We start from the raw sequence: 21,112 nt of genomic DNA, 5'->3' as shown, positions 1-21,112 counted from the left end.
TCCATTCTATTTATGGATTATTCTAATTATTAGGAAGTTCTTTGTTATATCAGGTCTAATGGTTCCCAAGTAAAGTCAAACTTCTTAGCCTAGCATTCAAGGCCCTCTGTGATCTGACTCAACCTACCTTTCCCACTACTCCTGTATAAATATTCTATGCTCCAGTCAGACTTGCTGTTCCCCCTACTGTGCTTTTGTCCATGCAGTTGTTTTCACCTAAGATGCCTTCCTTTCTCTTTCTATCTGTTTATATCCTACCCATCCTTCAAGGTCCAGCTCAGTAGCCACCTCTTTCATGAAGCCTTCCTTGATTAGATCAGTTATAAATGATCTCACCTTCCTCAACATTCATCTCTTACTTTGTACCATCTTGGGCACTTTTCATGCCCTGATTTATAGTGTAATTAATTGTTTGCCCTTAGGCACGTCACGGCATCCCCAGGGCTCAGTTTCCATCTATAAAAGAGCTTCCCGGGGCAGCTAGGTGGCGCAGTGGATAAAGCACCAGCCCTAGATTCAGGAGGACCTGAGTTCAAATCCGGCCTCAGACACTTGACACTTACTAGCTGTGTGACCCTGGGCAAGTCACTTAACCCCCATTGCCCCGCAAAAAAAAAAAAAAAAAAAAAAGAGCTTCCCAATGGAGAGAGAAGTTGATTCCTCAGTGGGCAGTCTGTAGAGAGAAGGCACCATTGACAAGGAACCTCATTAAGTCTGTTTCATCCCCTCAGAATCAATTGTTTTTTCTGCAGATGACAACTTATGGCGCCTTCCTTCACAAGGGCTCCTTCTTACGCAACTATTTCAACATCTTGGACCTGCTGGTGGTGGCCGTGTCCCTCATCTCCATGGGCATTGAGTGAGCAATGACTAGGGACCAGCCCTAGGGAAGGAGATCCCATGAGGTTGACAACACTGACCCCCAGAGTAGGAGGTTCCTGAAGCTCCTGGTGCCTTTCCCACAGCCCGGGGCTCATGAGCTTCACGCAGTAACAATAGCTCCCACTTGAAATGTTATAAATCATCTTCTTTATAATAAGCAGCCCTGAGAGGTTGATGTCATTAGCAGTAGAAATATTAATAGCGCCTATGTTTAAAAAGTTTTGCAAAGGAGGGCAGCTAGGTGACACAGTGGATAAAGCACAGGTCCTGGATTCAGGAGACACTTGACACTTACTAGCTGTGTGACCCTGGGCAAGTCACTTAACTCTCATTGCCCCAACCCTCCAAAAAAAAGTTTTGCAAAGTTCCTTACATATATTTTTTCATTGGGTCCTCAAAGCAACTCTGTGAGATAGGTGCTATTATTATTTCCATTTTACAGGTGAAGAAACTGAGGATCAAAGAGCTTAGGTTAACTCATTCAGGATCAAGTAGCTAGTTAGTGTCTAAATCAGGATTTGAACTCAGGGGTTCCTGATTCCAAGTCCAGGAGGAAGTAGTTCAACTATTATTCTCAACTAGTAGAGAAGCAGCATGTTGAAATAGAAAGAGGCCTAGATCCAGAATCAGGGACCTGAGTTCAAATTCTAACTCTGACAATCTCTATTCCCTTGACCAAATTACTTCACATTTTTTGTACCTTAGTATCTTCATCTGTAAAATGACAGATGTATAAATTCTCTTCCAGATCTAAATCTGTGGTATACTATGTTCCCTTTTAGATACCTAGGAGCCTGAAAACAAATTGTGATTTTCCCAGAGTCATACTTTAAACAAGTGTCAAAGCTAAGGCTTGAACCCCAGCTGTGGGGCTCTAAGACCACTCTTCTTTCCACTACATCACACTGTATTAAGAAGCCTTTGTTTGCTACTAATCCAGGACTGTGGCTCAATCAACGCCATTACTAAGATGCAGTGACTGGGGATTTGTCCCAGGACTCTGAAATTTAGAGGGTGCTAGCAAACAAGAGTGGTCACAGCCTGAAAGAAACAAGATGTGGGTAATATTTAAAAGAGAGGAGGGAGGTGACTTAAGGGGAGGGGGCCAAGGAGAGAAGAAAGTGTTTGGGGCAGAGAGAATGGCTTATTTGAAGATTTGGGAAGAACAAGCCAGTACTTTGCAGGGAACGGTGAATAGGGTTACCAGCTGGAGCAAAGGGTTACAGCAAGGGTCTCCTTCCCACTCTTAACCCCACCCCCCTCAGATCCAGCACCATCTCTGTGGTGAAGATCCTCAGGGTGTTGAGAGTGCTCCGGCCCCTCCGAGCCATCAACAGAGCCAAAGGGTTGAAGGTGAGAGTTTCATGGGCCCTGGACCCATTTCTCCCGAGAGGAGAAGGAACACAGAGGGAGCTGGGAATTGGTGACCTAGCTCCAAAAACAGGTTCATTGATTCACCAGCCTGGCTGGATCATTGCATCCACTCTGGGTACTTGCCTCAAGCCCTTCTTGAGTCATCCACTCATAATGGGAGTAATGAAGTGTCCACTGTCAACCCCTGTCCCTCCAGCCAGGGAGATCCCTCTCTTGTGGCTGAGCTGTGTTCTTGGGACTCCCTTGATGGTCACGTGGCCAGGAAACTGGTCCTCACGTGTTCCATTCCCCTTACTCAGCACGTGGTTCAGTGTGTCTTCGTGGCCATCCGGACCATTGGCAACATCGTTTTGGTCACCACCCTCCTGCAGTTCATGTTTGCCTGCATCGGAGTCCAGCTCTTCAAGGTAAGGGGCCCCATTACATCCAGGTGCCATCGTCTATTCACCCATTTTCCAATGGATGGCTACCCCCCTGGTTCCCAGTTCTCTGCTATCACAAAAAGAGCTGCTATAAATATTTTTGTACAGATGGGTCCACTTGTTACAAAGATTTGTTTTTTCGGGGGGGGGAGAGTGGGAGGGAGAGAAAATACTTATTAATGGAGAAAATTTTTTTAAGCAAGAGGTGTGGGGCAGCTAGCTAGGTGGTGCAGTGGATAAAGCACTGGTCTTGGATTCAGGAAGACCTGAGTTCAAATCCAGCTTCAGACACTTGACACTTACTAACTGTGTGACCCTAGGCAACTGACTTAACCCTCATTGCCCCACCAAAAATTTTTTCTTAATTTTTAAAAATTAAGTAAGAGGTGCCCCTCTGTGTTCCAACCCCTAATGCAGGGCAATTAGCCTTTTCCTGTTGAGAAGGCCAATCTGATTTGGGGAATATTTAGGGAGGAAGGCAGCACAGACTCTCTGAGGGCAGTGGGGCATTTGTTCCCCCATCCCTGAATCTGCACAGTTTGCCGTTTTCTAGAAGGAGAAATAACATCAGGATCTCAGTCCCTGGATGCCTTACTCTGGGGCTGAGCTTCATAAGGGATGCCTGTCCAGCCTGCTCTGGGTAACCTATCCCGTTCTGTAAGAGGCAGGGGGTGCAACAGAATGATGACTAGATTTGAAGTCACGCAACCTGGGTTCAAATCTTCCCTCTGGGGGCAGCTAGGTGGCGCAGTGGATAGAGCACTGGCCCTGGAGTCAGGAGTACCTGAGTTCAAATCCGGCCTCAGACACTTAACACTTACTAGCTGTGTGACCCTGGGCAAGTCACTTAACCCCAACTGTCTCACTAAAAACAAAAAACAACAACAACAACAAAAAACCAAATCTTCCCTCTGGGGGGAAGCTAGATGGTTCAGTAGATAAAGCACCAGCACTGGATTCAGGAGGACCTGAGTTCAAATCCAGCCTCAAACACTTGACACTTACTAGCTGTGTGACCCTGGGCAAGTCACTTGACCCTCATTGCCCCGTAAAAAACAAACAAACAAAACAAAACAAAAATCCTCCCTCTGCCTTTTGTTGCCTGTACTTTTAGGGCAAAGTCATTTTACTTCTCTGGGGCTTAGTCTCCTTACTTCTAAAATATACAGGATATAAGTATGACCTTTAAAATGAGGCGTCCAACTAAATGATGTTTAGGTACCTTTAAGACATCACACAGATAGTCGATAGTATGTTGCTTGCCTTCTCAATGGCTGGAGGTGTGGGACTAGAGAAAGGAAGAGAATTTGGAGCTCAAAATGTAAAAAAAAAAGATTTAAGAATAAATAAAATGAATGGTGTAAGTGCTGCCCCTATTGTTATTATTAATAATGTTAATTACATTACAATATAGTATAGTATAGTATAGTATATTACAGTATGTTATATTATACATTATAACATAACATGTTAACAGTGTTATTATTAACAGGAACAATGTTATTGTTAAGTTGTTACCATAATAATGGTCGGGTCTATCCTGTCCTGCCTCCCTTCCGGAGGATTTGGATTTTTACCTTCTTGAAGGTGACGGGGGCCAGAAAGACTTCCCGCTACCAAAATCAGTAATTCTGCACTATCACTCTGTTATGATGTTCTTCTGGTCCCATTTTTAAAATTCGGTTTCCATGACAACCTATCTCTGTCTCTCTGTCTCTCCCTGTGTCTCTCCCTCTCCCTCCCTCTTTCCCTCCCCTCCCCCCACATTCTCTTTCTTTCTTCTCCCCACCCTCCCTCAGGGGAAGTTCTATAGCTGTAATGACTTATCCAAGATGACTGAAGCAGAGTGCAAGTAAGTTGCCTCCTGCCAGCTTCTGAAGAAACCTCCGCACCTGGGCATGCTCAAATGAAGGTTCTCCAGTTCTCCACTTGGGGCTGCCCAGGAATGTGACTCCAGAGTCAGCTAGGAGGATGCTGGCATAGTGGGTCCGATGGAAAGCCTGGAGGCTTTCCTAAAGTCATAAAGCCTGGAGGTCTGGGGAAATTGGGAAGAAATGAGAGACAATGTGATACTGGGAGAAGGATCCTAAATCTGAATTAAGAGACCTTGAGCTTTAATTCTGACTGGTTTTTATGTGTGTGACCTTGGACAATTCACCTAACTTCTCTGGCCCCGGTTTCTTCATCTGGAAAATAGGAACATTAGACCAGGTGGCCTCTGAGGTCCCTTCTAGTTTTGAATCTATGCTCCTATAAGAGAATAAGACCAGGGGAGGGTCAGTGAGAAGACACCCCACCCCCTCACCTGGGCAACTACCTCAACTCTTTCTGTCTAACCCTGAGGAAATTACTTCCTTCTCTAGAATTCAGTTGCCCCTGGTCAAACTAGATCATATCTAAAATTCTTTCTGATTCTAAGTCCTCTGACTCTATGATCCTGTAGAAGCCTCACCCCCTCTTTGAGTTACCCTCCAGATTGGCATCTCCATCATCATTATCATTTACTTTGCTGTGGTTTTCCAATAACCCTCCCCTCTCACTCAGTGCCCTCCCTTGTAACAAAGTACAGTCAATGGGGATGACATCAGAAGACCATGCACTTGGGAGATTCCTGTGGGCTCTAAGCCCTCCTACCACTTTCTGGAGATGGAGTGTCTGAGGTCCTCTGGGTTGGAGGGAAGACCCAAAAGAGGGCTTTCAGGGAGGGAAGAAGGCAGCCAAGGCACTCAAGTAACTGGACTTCCCTCTGCTCAGGGGCTATTACTATGTGTACAAAGATGGGGATCCTAACCAGATGCAAGTCTATCCCCGAGAGTGGCTACACAATGACTTCAACTTCGACAACGTGCTGTCCGCCATGTTGGCCCTCTTCACTGTCTCTACCTTTGAGGGATGGCCCCAGTGAGTGTGGGGATTGGGAAAGGTGGGGTAGGAATGAGGGTGGGAAAGACGTAAAATGAGGATGGCAATGGCCACATTAGAAAGACTTGGATGACTAGAATATTCCTTTTTTACTACCCACCCCATAGACACAATTATTGTACCCAGAAGTGTATACCTGCTGTGTAAGTAGAGCAGGGCATTGTTAAAAGACCCCCTTCCCAAAATCAGTTGGTAGAATACCGCTAAGTAGAGGGCCCAGGAATTAGGTTACCCCTGTCAGACATATGCCACTGGACACGTTTTATAATTGCCAGAGGCCACAAGAGGCAGCATGGAGCTGAGAAGGGACACTGTGCAAACCATATAGAATGATAGGGACATTTCTGTGAGAGCTATTCTTCAGTGCAAAAGAGGCAGCGGCCCACTAGGATTGGAGTCAGCAAGTCCTGGGTTCTAATCCTACCTCTAACACTTACTATCTGTGTGACTAGAGGCAAGTCACTTAACTTCTAAGCTTCAGGGTCCTCATCTGTATATTGGAGGTCATCTAACTCTGTAGTACCCACCTCACAGGGTAAGTGGGATGCTTGGTGAGCTAACCTATACAAGGGTTTTGCAAGCTTGAAAGCACTATGTCAGTACTCAAAAACCTCTAAAGCTCCTTATTGCCTACAGAAGTACCATCATCGCCCTCATTTCTGTAGCACCTGATTATTCCCTTAATTCTTTCCCCACAATAACTTTGTGACTTTTTTGGATGTGGCCAATATGGCAATTTATTTTGTTTGAAAATGTATGTTTGGGGGGGGCAGCTAGGTGGCGCAGTGGATAAAGCACTGGCCTTGGATTCAGGGGGACCTGAGTTCACATCCAGCCTCAGACATTTGATAATAGCTGTGTGACCCTGGGCAAGTCACTTAACCCTCATTGTCCCCCCCCCCAAAAAAAAAGAAAGAAAATGTATGTTTGGGGGGGGGTGCAGCTAAGTGGAGCAGTGGATCAAGCACTGACCCTGGATTCAGGAGGACCTCAGTTCAAATCCAGCCTCAGACACGACATTTACTAGCTGTGTGACCCTGGGCAAGTCACTTAACCCTCATTGCCCCTCCAAAAAAAAAGTCTGTCTTTGGGGCAGCTAGGTGGCACAGTGGATAAAGTGCTAGCCCTGGATTCAGGAGGACCTGAGTTCAAATGTGGCCTCAGACACTTACTAGCTGTGTGACCTTGGGCAAATCACTTAACCCTCGTTGTCCTGCCAAAAAAAAAAAAAAGAAAATGTATGTTTGTTATAAGGTTCCACCTTCCCCCCCCCGCCCACCTTTTATTAATGGAGGACAGGAAGGAGAGGAGTTAGGTGGCATGGTAGATAGAGCCCTGGGCCTAGAGTCAGGAAGCCTGAGTTCAAATCTGGCTTCAGATACCTACTAGCTCTATGTCTCCAGGCAAGTCATTAACCTCTGTTTGCCTCAGTTTCCTCAACTGTAAAACTAGATCATAATAGCATGTACCTTCCAAGGTTGTTGTGAGGATCTAATGAGATAACAACTGTAAAAGCACTTAGCACAATCCCTGGCACATAGTAGGTATTAGTGAATGTTTATTCCCTTCCCGCTAAATTTAAATTTAATCATTTGTTCATTTAAAAGAAATGTAGGGGCAGCTAGGTGGCGCAGTGGATAGAGCACTGGCCCTGGAGTCAGGAGGACCTGAGTTCAAATCCGGCCTCAGACACTTAACACTTACTAGCTATGTGACCCTAGGCAAGTCACTTAACCCCAATTGCCTCACCAAAAAAAAAAAAAAGAAGAAATGTAAAAAAACCACAGATAGTATGAATATTATTGTATTATTAATTCCAAAATCAGTCTGGCATTCAAGACTCTTCCCAATCTTGCCTTCAATCTCCCTGTTCCCTTGCTCCTCCCCTTCATCCTTCCATAGGCTTCTCTACAAAGCTATTGACACACACACTGAAGACATGGGCCCCATCTACAACTACCGGGTGGAGATGGCCATCTTCTTCATTATCTACATCATCCTCATTGCTTTCTTCATGATGAACATCTTCGTGGGCTTTATCATAGTCACCTTCCAGGAGCAGGGTGAGACCGAATACAAGAACTGTGAGCTCGACAAGAACCAGGTACCCCCAATGCCCATAAGGGTGGGAGGGAAGATTCTTATTACCCACAACCCCAAAGGGAGGTTAGGGTAGGAGTGGACTGTGGGAGGGATCTTGCCAGCAGATAGAAAGAGCCCATCCCAGAGAAAGGTAGTGACACACCCTTTAATTCCTAGCCTGGGGGATAACACAAAAGTCTTCAATTCCCCTTAGTGCCCAGTACTCCACTTGACACATGTCCACTAGGAGAAAACCTAGGATGGAGCATCATGAATGTCCTGAGATAGAGAGCGAGAGGTGGATAAAGAGCTCACCACTTGGGTTACCAAAATAATGGATGGGATGAGACTGCCAAGGAACGCTTCCCCCTCAAAGCCCTCACCAAGATGGCTCAAATTCCCCTGAGTAGACTGGGCACCTCATCAGGCTGTCAGATCAGTAGGTCACAGTTGCCATCACGAAGATCCCCCTATAAGCATACACCTATCCCCCATTACCCCCTGAGGGATGTCCTGCCTCCCCTTTAATTCTAATGCCCCTGGGTATGGTGTATCTCAGCGCCAGTGTGTGCAGTATGCCCTGAAAGCCCGACCACTGAGATGCTACATCCCCAAGAACCCCTATCAGTACAAAGTGTGGTACGTCGTCACCTCCTCCTACTTTGAATACCTAATGTTTGCCCTCATCATGCTCAACACCATCTGCCTGGGCATGCAGGTAAGAGGCCCCTTGGACCAGCTCACCAGCTCTAAAGGTGGGTCTCCCTGGTAATAAATAGAAGGGTTAGAATTTGAAGCCAAATCCTCCCACTTAAAACCCAACCTTCTTTCCACTGCACCACCCACACTCAATCTAGGAAGACTTTGGGGTAGTTTTCAGCATTGTTTTAAAGAAAGTGGAGAGAATAAGCTTGCTGGGTTTATGGCTGAATGGGGGTACAGAAAAAGAATTAGGAAATAGGATTCCTTTTATTTTCACGACTCCCTTGGATAATGAGGAGACAAGATTGTTCTTTTTTGTATAGATGGGAAAAGAGCAGTGTACCGAATGTCCCATTAGCCAGGCAGTGATGGTTCTGGTTCTAGGATGCAGATATCTCAGCTCCCAGCTCATTTGCCTTAGCAGCTAGATACGGATGCGACTGAAGAAGGGGGTACTCCCTCATGCCCACCCCAGTTATCTGCAGAGTAATTATAAAAACAGAGTCTAGCCCTCTGTTCCACTCACCCATCAAATGCAGGTCTGAAGAAGAGTAGAGATAAGGGCTGAAATCTATTGAAGGGGTCTGGGGATAAAAGAAAGGCTATGAGTGTTTAGTAAAGTAGTCACTGGTAGTCTCTGAACTTAGGGAGGGAAGGAGGAGTGAGGAGGAAGGGCTTGGAAAGAGGTGGGTGTGGGGACATTCTGATTCAGAAGGCTCTTTGGGAAACAGACTCAAGGCCACCATGTTGCCTTTCTTTCCCTTGCCAATCCACCTCCCCTCCTTTCCATATCCACAGCATTACAACCAGTCAGAGGAAATGAACCACATTTCGGATATCCTCAACGTGGCCTTCACAATCATCTTCACCTTGGAAATGATCCTCAAGCTCATGGCCTTCAAGGCCAAGGTGAGTGTTGGAGGTGGCGCTTGTGATCACAGAGCAAGGCAGGCAGCAGGGTTTGAAATAAGAAGAATCCTTCTCAACAAGGAGGACTAACCTTCAGTCATAGATGTAGAGTTGGAAGGGACTTTAGGGGTCATAAATCCAACCTCCTCCATTTACAGATGAGGAAAGTGGGGATCAAAAATGTTCTGGATTGGATAGAGCCCTGGCCCTGGATTCAGGAGGACCTGAGTTCAAATCCAACCACAGACACTTGACACTTACTAGCTGTGTGACCCATTTTGCAGATGACGTAACTGTGGCTCAGAGAGTTAAATGGCCTACCCATTTTCCCACAGCTAGTAAGCTCTAGAGCCAAGATTCTAATCCAAGTATCCTGGCTCTGAATCTAGCACTACAGATGTGAGGGGGCATTCTGGAGTATCTGATTTTAAATGGGATGATAGAGGTGAAACCATTAAAGAAACCCCTTGTTCATGACTCTCTCTCAAGCCTTGGACCCTTGACCACTCTGTCTAGCATCTGCAGAGAGTCTCTATCACCTCCATAAGCCACCAAGATCACTCTTGTCCTCTAAACCTGCCTTCTTCTCCCGTTGCTCTCGCTCTCTCTCTCTCTCTCTCTCTCTCTCTCTCTCTCTCTCTCTCTCTCTCTCTCTCTCTCTCTCTCCCCCCCTTCTTCCCTTCATTCCTCTCCCCTCTCTTTGTCAGGGTTACTTTGGAGACCCCTGGAATGTGTTTGACTTCCTGATTGTCATCGGCAGCATCATCGACGTCATCCTTAGTGAGATCGATGTAAGTTTCAAGCAATCATAGCTACCCAAAAGAAGGGTAAAGTTTCCAGATGTGCAGATTCATTCCTTGATTTAGCAGATATTTAGTGGGCAGCAATTATATCAAGGATGCTGTGCTGTTAAACATAATGGAGATTTTTTTAAATGTGCAAGTTCCGTACCCTCAGGGATCTTACAATCCTGTAGGGGAGATAAGACATGTTCACAAATAAATACAGCTTTAAACTGCACTGAGATTTTTGGGACACACTATATAATACAAGGTAGGATGTGACAAATCTTAGAATATTACAGAGCGGGGGCAGCTAGGTGGCACAGTAGATAAAGCATCAGCCCCTGGATTCAGGAGGACCTGAGTTCAAAATCCAGCCTCAGACACTTGACACTTACTAGATGTGTGACCCTGGGCAAGTCACTTAACCCTTGTTGCCCTGCAAAACATAAATAAACAAGAATATTACAGAGAAAAACCAAAATTCTGTGTAATTAAAATAACCAAGAAGTTTCACCCTGAAGAAAATGCACCTCCTTTCCTGCATACACAGTCGGACTTGGTTAAATGTGTTGTTTGGTTCTGCTAAACTGCTTTTCTTTCTTTTGTTAATTCTTTGTTGGAAGGGATAGATTTTCTCAATCATCAGATACTAATAGGAGCATGAATCTAGAGCTGGACAGGAACTCAGAGGTTGTCTAATCTAACCTCCTCATTTGACAGAGGAGGAAACTGAAACCTGGGAAGATTAAATTATTTGCCCAAGATATATGAATTCATGCTGTTGCTGTTTGTCCTTTCTCAAAGAGAACCAGGACAGATGTCATGACTTGCAATGAATTAGATTTAAGTGAAGAAGGGCTGTGCAAAGTCACCAGCCTTATTCTCTCCTCTGGGGCCATCTGGGTCCAGTGGCAAGATATTATCGGGATGACTGGAAATGACCCTGGATAGTTAAGGCAACTGGGGTTAAGTGACTTGCCCAGGGTGATGTAAAAACAAATAATAATAATAATAATAATAATAATAATAATAACCCACTCTCCCTCTTATTATATTTTATTTTGCTAAATTTTTCCCAATTACATGTAAAATTTTAAAACTTTTTTTAGTTTCAAATTCTCTCCTTTCCACCCCTTGAGAAGACAAGTAATATGACATCAAATAATCATCTATTTTTTAAAAGATGGGAGGGTTGGCCTTTGAAAGGAAGGAAGGCACTTCCTCTAAGACAGGAGATAAGGTGAGAATTGGACAATACAGGGAAATTTTGAAATGGAGATGTGATAACAGAGAGGTTTTGAGACCGAGAAAAGGGAAGTTGGGGAACCTCATGTTAGATAACCCTATTCTCTATAGAACAAGAGGTCAGGTCTTCTGTCAAGAGTAAGGAAGTCCGGAATAGATTTAAAATAGCCAGGAGAGCAAGTTAGATTTGTGTAGAACTGCTGCAGAAAATACAGCCAATTAGAGTTGAATAAATAGATTGTCAAGCAACAGTGAGAAGCCAGCTGAGGACAGCAAGGATGAATTCTTAGTGGACCCAATAGTTTAATGACAATCACTAGCAATGCAATTCAGTCTAGGAGTGGAATTAAAACAAATTCTGGTAGTGATGAAGGCACAGCAGAAGGTCAAAGGAGTGGGGAATTCTAGGAAACTAATGAGAATATCATTGAAGTGACTGACCAAGGCAGGCTTGTAGGGAAGCAAGGGAATTCTGAAGGGAATTAATGAACCAAATGGAAAGGGAAGGATCAGGGAACCAGAGGGGACATTGAGGGTGAAATTCAACTTCAGTAGGGAAGAGTAGAGGTGATAAGGAAGTTGTGGTCCATTGGGGGTGGGGCAGGTCAAAATAAGGTTGAGGTTGAATAGGAGAAGAGCACCTCTTGGTAGGATTGGGAGTGTTTCTGGTGAATCGTAATAGGGTGCGTACACCTGGTTTGGCCTACAAGTTGTAATAGGGTACACCTGGTTTGGCCTACAGGTCGTAACAGAGTACACCTGGTTTGGCCTACAAGTCCGGGAAGAGACCGGAGGGCTTTAAAAACAGGCAGGGATTCCCTCTGAGCTCATCACTGCCCAGCTGAAAGTTGTTTTAGCTGTCTGACTCCATAGCATAGGGATGCTGAGCACTGAGGTTGGGAGGCTCAGTACTGGAGCCGGGTTATCACAGAGCTAGAATCAGGATGGGGAACTGCCACTTTTCTTCAGAGTACTGAAATTCATAGGGTGCTAACAGCATTTGCAGTCCTTCTGCAGGGAGGGGGGGAAAACACTTCCTTCCCTCAGGGGAGTTCCTCCTTGACCTAATCCTGGTCACTATACCTTCCCCCACCCCTCCTAGCTCTAGCCTTCAAATATTCTGAGGTCTCCATCATTGGCCCCACTTGGCTGAAATGAGGGTGGGATTCATGCTGTTTGCCCTGGGCACAAAAATTGTTAGGTATGATTCTGGGTGAGATATATGCCTGCCACAAGCTCTAGACCTTGCCTTGGGCCATGGAAGTAACTGGAAGCAAAGTCAGACAGGTGAGGGACTGATGGGTGGTGGGAGACAGGGAGGGGCCTTCAGCAGCCTTGGCTGCTGAGCTGTTCCCTTGTTTATCAGGCCCATGCTGGGGCTCCAGTTCAAATGAGCATGTGTAGAACAGACACTGACAGACAGAGCTGCATATGGAATCCCCCAAGGAGGGGGGCTGCTGGAGGAGATAACAGGATGTGTGCAGGCTGTAAGGACAGCAGATTGAGGCTTTTCCGTATCTCCTCTAGAGAGCAGTGGGACTGGAAAGGGGACTTTTTTTGGAGACGTGGGGAGGTGTTTGTGTGTGTGTGTGAATTTTCTACACGTGAGATTTATATATACAACTTCTGGGGGCAATAGAATTCCATAATAACCCCCTAGCTTGACTGTTCACAGGCCTCCTGGAGAGCACCTGGGTCTGAATAAAATAAAATCTCTCTGAGTTTGGTTCCCCCAAAACTACAGTCATGCCTGTTGTTGGGTTTTGGTTTTTTTAATCATCAAAGAACCCTGACTTGGATATTCTGAAAATTATTTATTTTGTTTTTGAAAGATTTTTTTTTAGCAACAGCAGATTTCTCCTCCTAACAATGTTTTCTTAGGCTCATATGAAAATTCACTTGAATTCCTTGGGCACAAGCCAGTTGAGTCTGGAGGGAGGCAGCCCAGTTGTGTACTGTGTGGCAGAAGGAAACCAAACTGGTCTGGAGTAATAATAGCTAACATTTACTGAGCACTTTAAGGTTTGCAAAGTGTTTTACAGATAATATCTCACTTTATCCTCACAACAACCCTGGAAAGTGGCTCCTGTTATCCCCATCTTACAGATGAGGAAACTGAGGCTAAGAGAAATTGCCAGGTCCTGGGCTCATATGGCTAGTGTCTGAGGCCATATTTCAACTCGGGTCTTCCTGACTCCAGGTCTAGCCCTCTGTCCACGGTACCAATAATTGTAATAGCAACAATAATAATGCTTCAATAATTCCAAGGATCCATGATCTCACTGGCATGGGAATGTAGGCCATCACAGCTGATCTCAATTCCATTTTTTTGTCGTGGTCCAAAAGGCTTCTTCTCCAATGGCTGCTGTGTTTGTGGTGGTGAGCCTCACCCAATTCAGCCAGGCTGGTCCCATACCCAAAACCTCCCAAGATTAGTAGAAGCCTAAAGGGCTTCCAGTCCACCAGCATGTAAGCTCTCTGGCAGGAGGAATTGGTGCATGTATTGCATTTGCATGCCCAGTGCCCATGGCACACACATTGCCTGGCACACAGGGGGCATTTAAGGAATGCTTGTTGGCTGATCATTTTTTTTACATATAAGGTATTTTATTTTTTCCGCTACATGTAAAGATCTCAACTTTTGTTTATACAAGCTTTACAATTTCAGATTTTTCTCCCTCCCTCCCCTCCTTCCCCCCTCCCCTAGACAGCAGGTAATCTGATATAGGTTATATCTATATATCCATATATCATATCCATATACATATAGATAGATAGATAGATACACACACATATATATATATACACATAACATTAATCCTATTTCTGCATTAATCCTGTTACAAGAGAAAAAATCAGAGCAGTGATGCAAAACCTCAAAATAGAAAAAAAAAAAACCAACAGCACCCAAAACAAAAGAAATAGTATGGTTCAATCAGCATCTATACTCCACAGTTCTTTTTTTTTTTTCTTGGATTTGGAGATCCTCTTCTATCATGAGTTCCCTGGAACTCTTCTGTACCATTGCATTGGTGAGAAGAATATAGTCCATGGCTGATCATTTTTGAAAATTCAGAGTCACCTCTGTGCCAGGGAGGGCAGGACTTTGCCAAAGTAATAATAATAATGAAATAATAAGAGTCCCATGTAACGTGCCCTTTGGGTCCGGGCGGTCTTCCCCCTGCCTTGCACAGCTGCTTATACAGAATAGCAACTTTCAATTGTATAACATTGTATGTCCGGCTTACATAGGTTACAGCTTTCCTAGAGAAACATAAGCTCCTTGAGGGGAGGGCCCATCTCTCCTATTTTTCCTCTTTTGTTGGGGAGTCCAGCATAGAGCCTCACACATAGTGGGTCTAAAGGCAGAGACTAGACCTGTGATTGCATTCTATAGGGGAACTCATTCCACCAATGCGGGTCACACCCTCTCCTCAATTTATATATGATCTTAGACCTTGCCTAGGGTGAGAGGGTGAGCCTATGGTCACACAGCCAGGGTGTGTCAGAGACGGGACTCAAATCTGGGTCTTTGGGGCTCCCTACTTTGCGGTCTCTCAGGCACATAATAGGTGTTTCTATTCTCACTTTTATCAGATAATCTGTAAAATGGATAATCTATGCCCATGTAACTAAGCATTGACTCTCTTGGCTTCCCCTGAGCCCGGGTCCCTGTGTGCAAAAGACTTTTCACCAAGAGGATCCCAAGTGGCCCACACCCCCACCTGCCAAGGGTCAACTGGAGGAGGAGCTGTTGAATCCTTGTTGCCTCTCCCTTCCTCCACCTTATTTCCCAATCTTTGGGCAGGTTGGGTCATGGACACTTGGCTATGTTCTCTCCACCTACTCCTGGTGCAAAGAAATAGCATCCACTGAGCCCTCGGTCCAATGCAAAAAAATAGCATTGAGATCTTGGTCTCTGACAAGGTTTCTGCCGTTGAGGAACCTACCTATCCACCCTGACCAAAGGGAGCTAAACAAGGTCCAGGTCCAGATGCAAATCCATCAGAAACATCTGGATTTATCTAGATCCATATTCAAATGAAAAAGCAGGCTGCCTCCAAAGTGCAAATATTGAGTTATGTGCACCAAATCACCCTCGTATTGAAAAATTCAGATTGAATATAAACTGATTTTTTTTTGCAGGGCAATGAGGGTTAAGTGACTTGCCCAGGGTCACACAGCTAGTTAGTGTCATGTGTCTGAAGCTGGATTTGAACTCAAGTCTTCCTGAATCCAGGGCTGGTGCTTTATTCACTGTGCCACCTAGCTGTCCCCTGAGTATAAACAGATCTTGAGGAGAGTAGAAGGACCCAACCCTTATGCCACCTCGTTCCTGCTGATTGCTCAAATCTTGTCCCTCAGCTTTGGCACCCTTCTCCCCTCGAAGCTTTCTTCTTTGCCATTTAGAAACAGATGTGAAACCACTGGCCCCACTGGTTTGGCTGGCCCAAACTGAGTCGGCTGTAGCCTGACTTTGTCTCCCTCTTACCACCTCGTCATCCCTGGGTCTTTCCCCCATCTCTCCCTTCTTCTCTGCTCTGTCTCATCTCTCTGATTTTCTCCCTTCTCCTCATTTTTTCTCCACAGACTTTCCTGGCTTCCAGTGGAGGACTATACTGCCTGGGCGGAGGCTGTGCCAACACTGTAATTCCTAACTGCATGAACCGCTCACTACCTGACAGCTTCTTCCGTGTCCTTTCCCTTTCTGCTTTTCTTGAGTCTTGCTGGGGGTGGTGGATGGGGGTGGGTCCTGGAACCCAAGAGGCAGCCAGGCAAGGGAGCATGGTTGTAGGAGGAGGGAGAGGTGGTGGTGCTGGTTTTTTAAAAGTGCCTGGCTTTTTCTCAGTACAATTTCAAGACCTCAACACAATAACCCTTACTCGAGAAGCCCTTCCCACCTACTAACCACCCCCTCCCATTTTCATACATAGGGAAACTGAAATAATAATTTTGCCTTGGCACATACAATGAGTCAGTAGCCAAACTAGGAATAGAATTCAGAACGCCAGACGCCCTGGATGTTATTTTTTTAATCTCTACATGTGCATTTCATATAGTGAGGGTTTTGGGACACAAGAAGCAGGGAAAAGGCATTTCCTCACAGAGGCCATGGGAGTCTGGTCACTGACGCTGGTAGAGAAGGATATGGGTTCATTCCCCTTAGAGGGAGGGAAGATGTCCCCATCAGGTAGAGCCCAGAGGGGCCCTGCTCCAAGGGGGCTGCTCCAGAGTCCTCAGCTCAGAGCCCAAGGAGAAAGCCCCCTTCCCTAGACTAATTTCTAGGGCTGCTGCCCCGGCAGGACCCTGATGAGAGTGCCCGCATATCCAGCGCCTTTTTCCGCCTGTTCCGAGTCATGAGGCTGATAAAGCTGCTGAGCCGGGGTGAGGGTGTCCGAACGCTGCTCTGGACCTTCATCAAGTCCTTCCAGGTGAGTATCTCTCAGATCCACTTAATGGCTCCTTGGTCTCCCCTGGGGAACTACAGTTAGTGTTGGGTAAGAGGCTCCTGAGGTGATGAGAACATCAAAGCCAAATGAGGGGCATCAATTTTCTGTCGCCCAAACCCAGGGCCCCATTGACATCAGGAAGCTGCAGACCCATCAGCCCTAAAGGGGAGAGGGAGAGAAAGGGATTATGGCAGTGTAACCTAGTTCTGGTGTTGGAGTCAAAAAGATGTGGGTTCAAAGCCTGACTCTGCCACATCCTAGCTGGGTAAGGATGAGCACATCATCTAAGCTCTCAGTGCCCCCAGGCAACCAAGTCATTCCAGAGGAGTTTCCGTTCTTTACCAGTTTCCAGACTGAGGGTATAGAACACTGCTGAAATCAAGTCTGGAGCAAAAAGAAGGAGAGGCAGGGAGAGAGCTTGTCCCCAGGGAGCCCCCATTCTGAGACACAACGTTACTCTCCTAACTCTTCTGGTTTTGTCCCCTAGGCTTTGCCGTATGTGGCCCTGCTGATTGTGATGCTCTTTTTCATCTATGCAGTCATCGGGATGCAGGTGAGGAAGGGGCTCAGGTGGGAGCCCTGCGTATAACTAGGGGACCGGGGGCCCAATGCTATCCTGAGAAGAGAGGAAGGGGAAGAGCAAGCACTGCTCCACCAATATCCTAGAGTAGGACAGCTAGACGTTGGCAAGGGAAGGAGTGGCAGTAGACCCTGGAGACTGGCAAGCCCAGAAGGGCACTGTCAAGGTGGGGCTTGTCCACCATGCCTCCTCCATACAAAACACACTCTGGCTCTTGACTTAAACATCATTGCTTACAGTTTTGCTATTTGGGGTCCTTTTTTAACCAGACCTGTGATTAAATGGGTGTAGGGAAGTCCCAAAGAGGAAATACCTTCTATCCCAATGCAGATCCACAGCCTCTCTACAATTTATAGCTTTAGAGAGTGTCCAGGGGCACTGAGAGGAGGTGACTTGCTCAGAGTCACAAAGACAGGATGTGTTTGAAATAAGATTCAAACCTGGGTCTCCTTGGCTCTGAAGCCAGCTCTCTATCCACCACACCATACTGCCCAAAGTTATGTAGCATAATAATGGCCCTGCCCCCTCCTCACCAGCTCCTACCATTTGAGGTTGGCCCTGCCCAGACTGAACAAACTGAGGTAGCTCTGCTGAGATTCAGCCAACTTCAGTTCCGCGGTCACTCTGAAAGGAGGTGGGAGGAGGCAGGAGTAAACAGCTCTCTTGGGGCCAGCCGGATGCATTGTTAGAAGCCATCCATCACTCCTTGCAAGTCTGTGATCCCAAGAGAGAACCAGGAGAAATCTTGAGATAGACAGACACAGATTGGAGGCCAGAATATCCCTTAAAGAGACCCTTGAAGGCCCAAGAGGCCTGAGTTTTCTCCCTTATGCAATCCCCAGACACAGCAGCCCATGCCCTGAAATGCTCCCAGTTTGCTTGAAATGCTGCCCCTGGGGTCTCTATTAGGAAAAGCATCATTTAAAAAGGGGCACTGCCCTTCCAGAAGTACTTCTAAATGAAAGATAGAGAACTAAAAAAATAAATAAATAAAAAATAAAGGATAGAGAACTGGCATGCAAGCCAGGAAGGCCCTGCTTTCAAGCCCTACCTCTGAAACAGACTGGCCAAGTCACTTAACAAACTGCTCTGGGTAGCTCATGGTCTGTATTATTCAAATTCCCACTGCATATTCCATTAGACTAGAACCAATTACCATATAACTTCAAATAGTGCAAGTTTGACTGCATGGGTATTCATTCACACTATTGAATCCCGCTATGCATTTCAGAGGAGGTCCCTACCTGCATTGCTCTGGGTTTCCTCACCCGGAAGTTTCTTACCCCAGTCACAGGTCTAGCTCCATCCACCTTGCTCTTTAAAGCCTCATCCTAGGACCTGAAAGGAGGGAGATATTCATCCACTTTAGAGCAATAAAAATAGGCTCTTCTGGGGTTTTGAGTTCTCAGGGCCTGAAAGTATAGAAAGTGAGGAGAATGGAGAAGTGGGGAGCAAGTAATGAGGGTGAGGAGCTTGGGTGGTAAGAATAAGAAATAAGGTTAAATGGGATATCTTTACATACTGAACCTGGGAACTATAGCCCCCTTTGCCCTGCAGATGTTTGGGAAAATTGCCATGGTGGATGGAACCCAAATCAATCGGAATAACAACTTCCAGACATTCCCACAAGCTGTGCTCCTGCTCTTCAGGTAGGAATTGTGAGAATTTCAACTAGGATTTTTTTCACCAAAAACAGTAAAATGGGGTTGGGAGGGAGGGTTGGGGGTGTCTTTGGGAGGGCAGGGGATTGGCTGCATCACATGGTACTACAAATTGGCAGAAGCCTTTGAGATAGGGCAGGGATAGTGGTTATAAGGAGGCAGTAAGTTTTCTGAGGGAGGAAAACACACACACACACACACACACACACACACACACATGCATACACATCCTTTGTGAGGAAAACACCCTCATCCCATGTTGGCATCCTCGGGCAAAGCACTGTTTGCCTTTCCTAGTTATACTTTGAGAGTCTTCACCTTTCTGTTCCTAACTACTGCATCAAAAGCTACCTCAATAAGGTAACTGCTTCCTTTGCTCCTCAATCTGCTCCCATTTAAACACATAGCCTGTTCCTCCCTAACGCCCTATATCCCTTGTTGAGGCTGATATCTAGCCAACCCAGCCTGGAATTCCTTAGGGCAAAGACTTCAAGCTTCCATTTCCATATAAGCCACTCTCCCACAGTATTCCCAGGTCTCCCCCTTGGTGACTTTGGTCCTGAAAGCTAGGCTTGGTTTGGCCCTTAGGAGTCTCTACAATTTGAACCATACATCCTTGTGGCATTCCCATGAGGAACACAGATATTGGGACTCTAAGGGCAAAGGATAAATCAAAGCATGACAAGAGACAGACAGTGATAGGTACTGGCTACACAGTAACGTGAGGGCAAAGGCAAGGATCGGACCCTGGCATCCTGGCAAAGCCCATTTATTGCAGGTATGAAAAAACTAACCACAAACCTATCCCATCCTAGGTGTGCGACAGGAGAGGCCTGGCAGGAAATCTTATTGGCCTGCAGCTATGGAAAGCTCTGCGATCCCAAGTCTGATGCTAATGTTGGGGAGGAATATACCTGTGGCACAGGCTTTGCCTATTTCTACTTCATCAGCTTCTACATGCTGTGTGCCTTCCTGGTAAGCCGTCCATTTAAGCATTGTGGAGACCAGGGACAGGGATGAAGATGAGAACTGAAGGCAAGGATTTGCCTTTTGGACTTCTCTTTCTCTTTAAACTTTTTTTTGTGGGGCAATGAGGGTTAAGTGACTTGCTCAGGGTCACACAGCTATTAAGTGTAAAGTGTCTGAGGCCAGATTTGAACTCAGGTCCTCCTGGATTCCAGGCCAGTGCTCTATCTACTCCACCACTTAGCTGCCCCCTCTTTTTAAACTTTTTTTCTTCTTTTTTATTTTAAATTAAATTTTTTTAATTAATAAGCCTTTCTTTTCTGTCCCTCCCACTGCCCTCCCCTCCAAAAAGAAAAAAAACAAAACTTGTAACAAATATACCTGATCAAGCCAAACAAGTTCTTACATTGGTCATGTCCATAAATGGGTATCTCATTCTGAACCTTGAGTTTATCGCCTCTCTGTCAGAAAGTGGCTAGCATGCTCCCTCATTGGTCCCCTGGAATTATGGGTGGTCACTGCATAAAGCAAAGCCTGAACTTTTCCATCTCAGTCTACGTTTAATGAAGGTCCCTTTACAAACTCACTAGGAAAGGGAAGACAATCATCTTCCCTTACTGTAACTCATCTTCCCATGGGCAAAGCTGGAACTTCTATAAGATAGCTGGGCTTTTTCCTTTATATAAATCAAAATTTTCCTATTACACATACATGTATATATGTGTGTACTATATATAATATTTTACACCCATAGTCACCTACCTCTGCAAGGAAGGGAGAGGTACATTTTCTCATGTCTTCTCTAAGTTTGGTCATTAAACAGCATTCAGTTTGGGGTTTTGTTTCTTCTATTTATTTTGTTTAGTCTATATATTTGTTGTACATATATACATACAGACATATATACACATGTGTATATGTATATATGTGTTTGTATATATACCCACACATAAATATATATCTATATAGTTTTCTTGGTTCTGCTTATTTCATTCTATTTCAATTCACAAACGTCTCCTCATGCTGGCTTGAATTCTTAATATTCTCCATTTCTTGTGGTCCCATAATATTGAATTATCTTCATGTACAAAAGTTTATTTTGCCATCCCCAAATTTCTGGGCATCTACTTCG

The 21,112-nt window shown here is 45.4% G+C and overlaps 1 protein-coding gene across 1 annotated transcript in view; it reads left to right on the top strand.

The window, feature by feature from the left end:
• CACNA1S (calcium voltage-gated channel subunit alpha1 S) overlaps positions 1-21,112 on the top strand; it is a 98,741-nt gene that overhangs the window by 64,169 nt on the left and 13,460 nt on the right. Inside the window, exons 20-33 of the mRNA XM_044002526.1 lie at positions 753-859; positions 2,148-2,235; positions 2,556-2,663; positions 4,478-4,530; positions 5,433-5,579; positions 7,503-7,704; positions 8,242-8,400; positions 9,183-9,293; positions 10,001-10,084; positions 15,914-15,970; positions 16,627-16,755; positions 17,261-17,326; positions 18,911-19,002; positions 19,830-19,989. Coding sequence (XP_043858461.1) covers positions 753-859; positions 2,148-2,235; positions 2,556-2,663; positions 4,478-4,530; positions 5,433-5,579; positions 7,503-7,704; positions 8,242-8,400; positions 9,183-9,293; positions 10,001-10,084; positions 15,914-15,970; positions 16,627-16,755; positions 17,261-17,326; positions 18,911-19,002; positions 19,830-19,989 — 1,563 coding nt within the window. The remainder of the gene's footprint in view (positions 1-752; positions 860-2,147; positions 2,236-2,555; positions 2,664-4,477; positions 4,531-5,432; positions 5,580-7,502; positions 7,705-8,241; positions 8,401-9,182; positions 9,294-10,000; positions 10,085-15,913; positions 15,971-16,626; positions 16,756-17,260; positions 17,327-18,910; positions 19,003-19,829; positions 19,990-21,112) is intronic.

The sequence above is a fragment of the Dromiciops gliroides genome, chromosome 4 (genome assembly GCF_019393635.1).
Source record: "Dromiciops gliroides isolate mDroGli1 chromosome 4, mDroGli1.pri, whole genome shotgun sequence".
Taxonomy (NCBI): Eukaryota; Metazoa; Chordata; class Mammalia; order Microbiotheria; family Microbiotheriidae; genus Dromiciops; species Dromiciops gliroides.
This window is presented reverse-complemented; position numbering and strand designations above follow the sequence as displayed.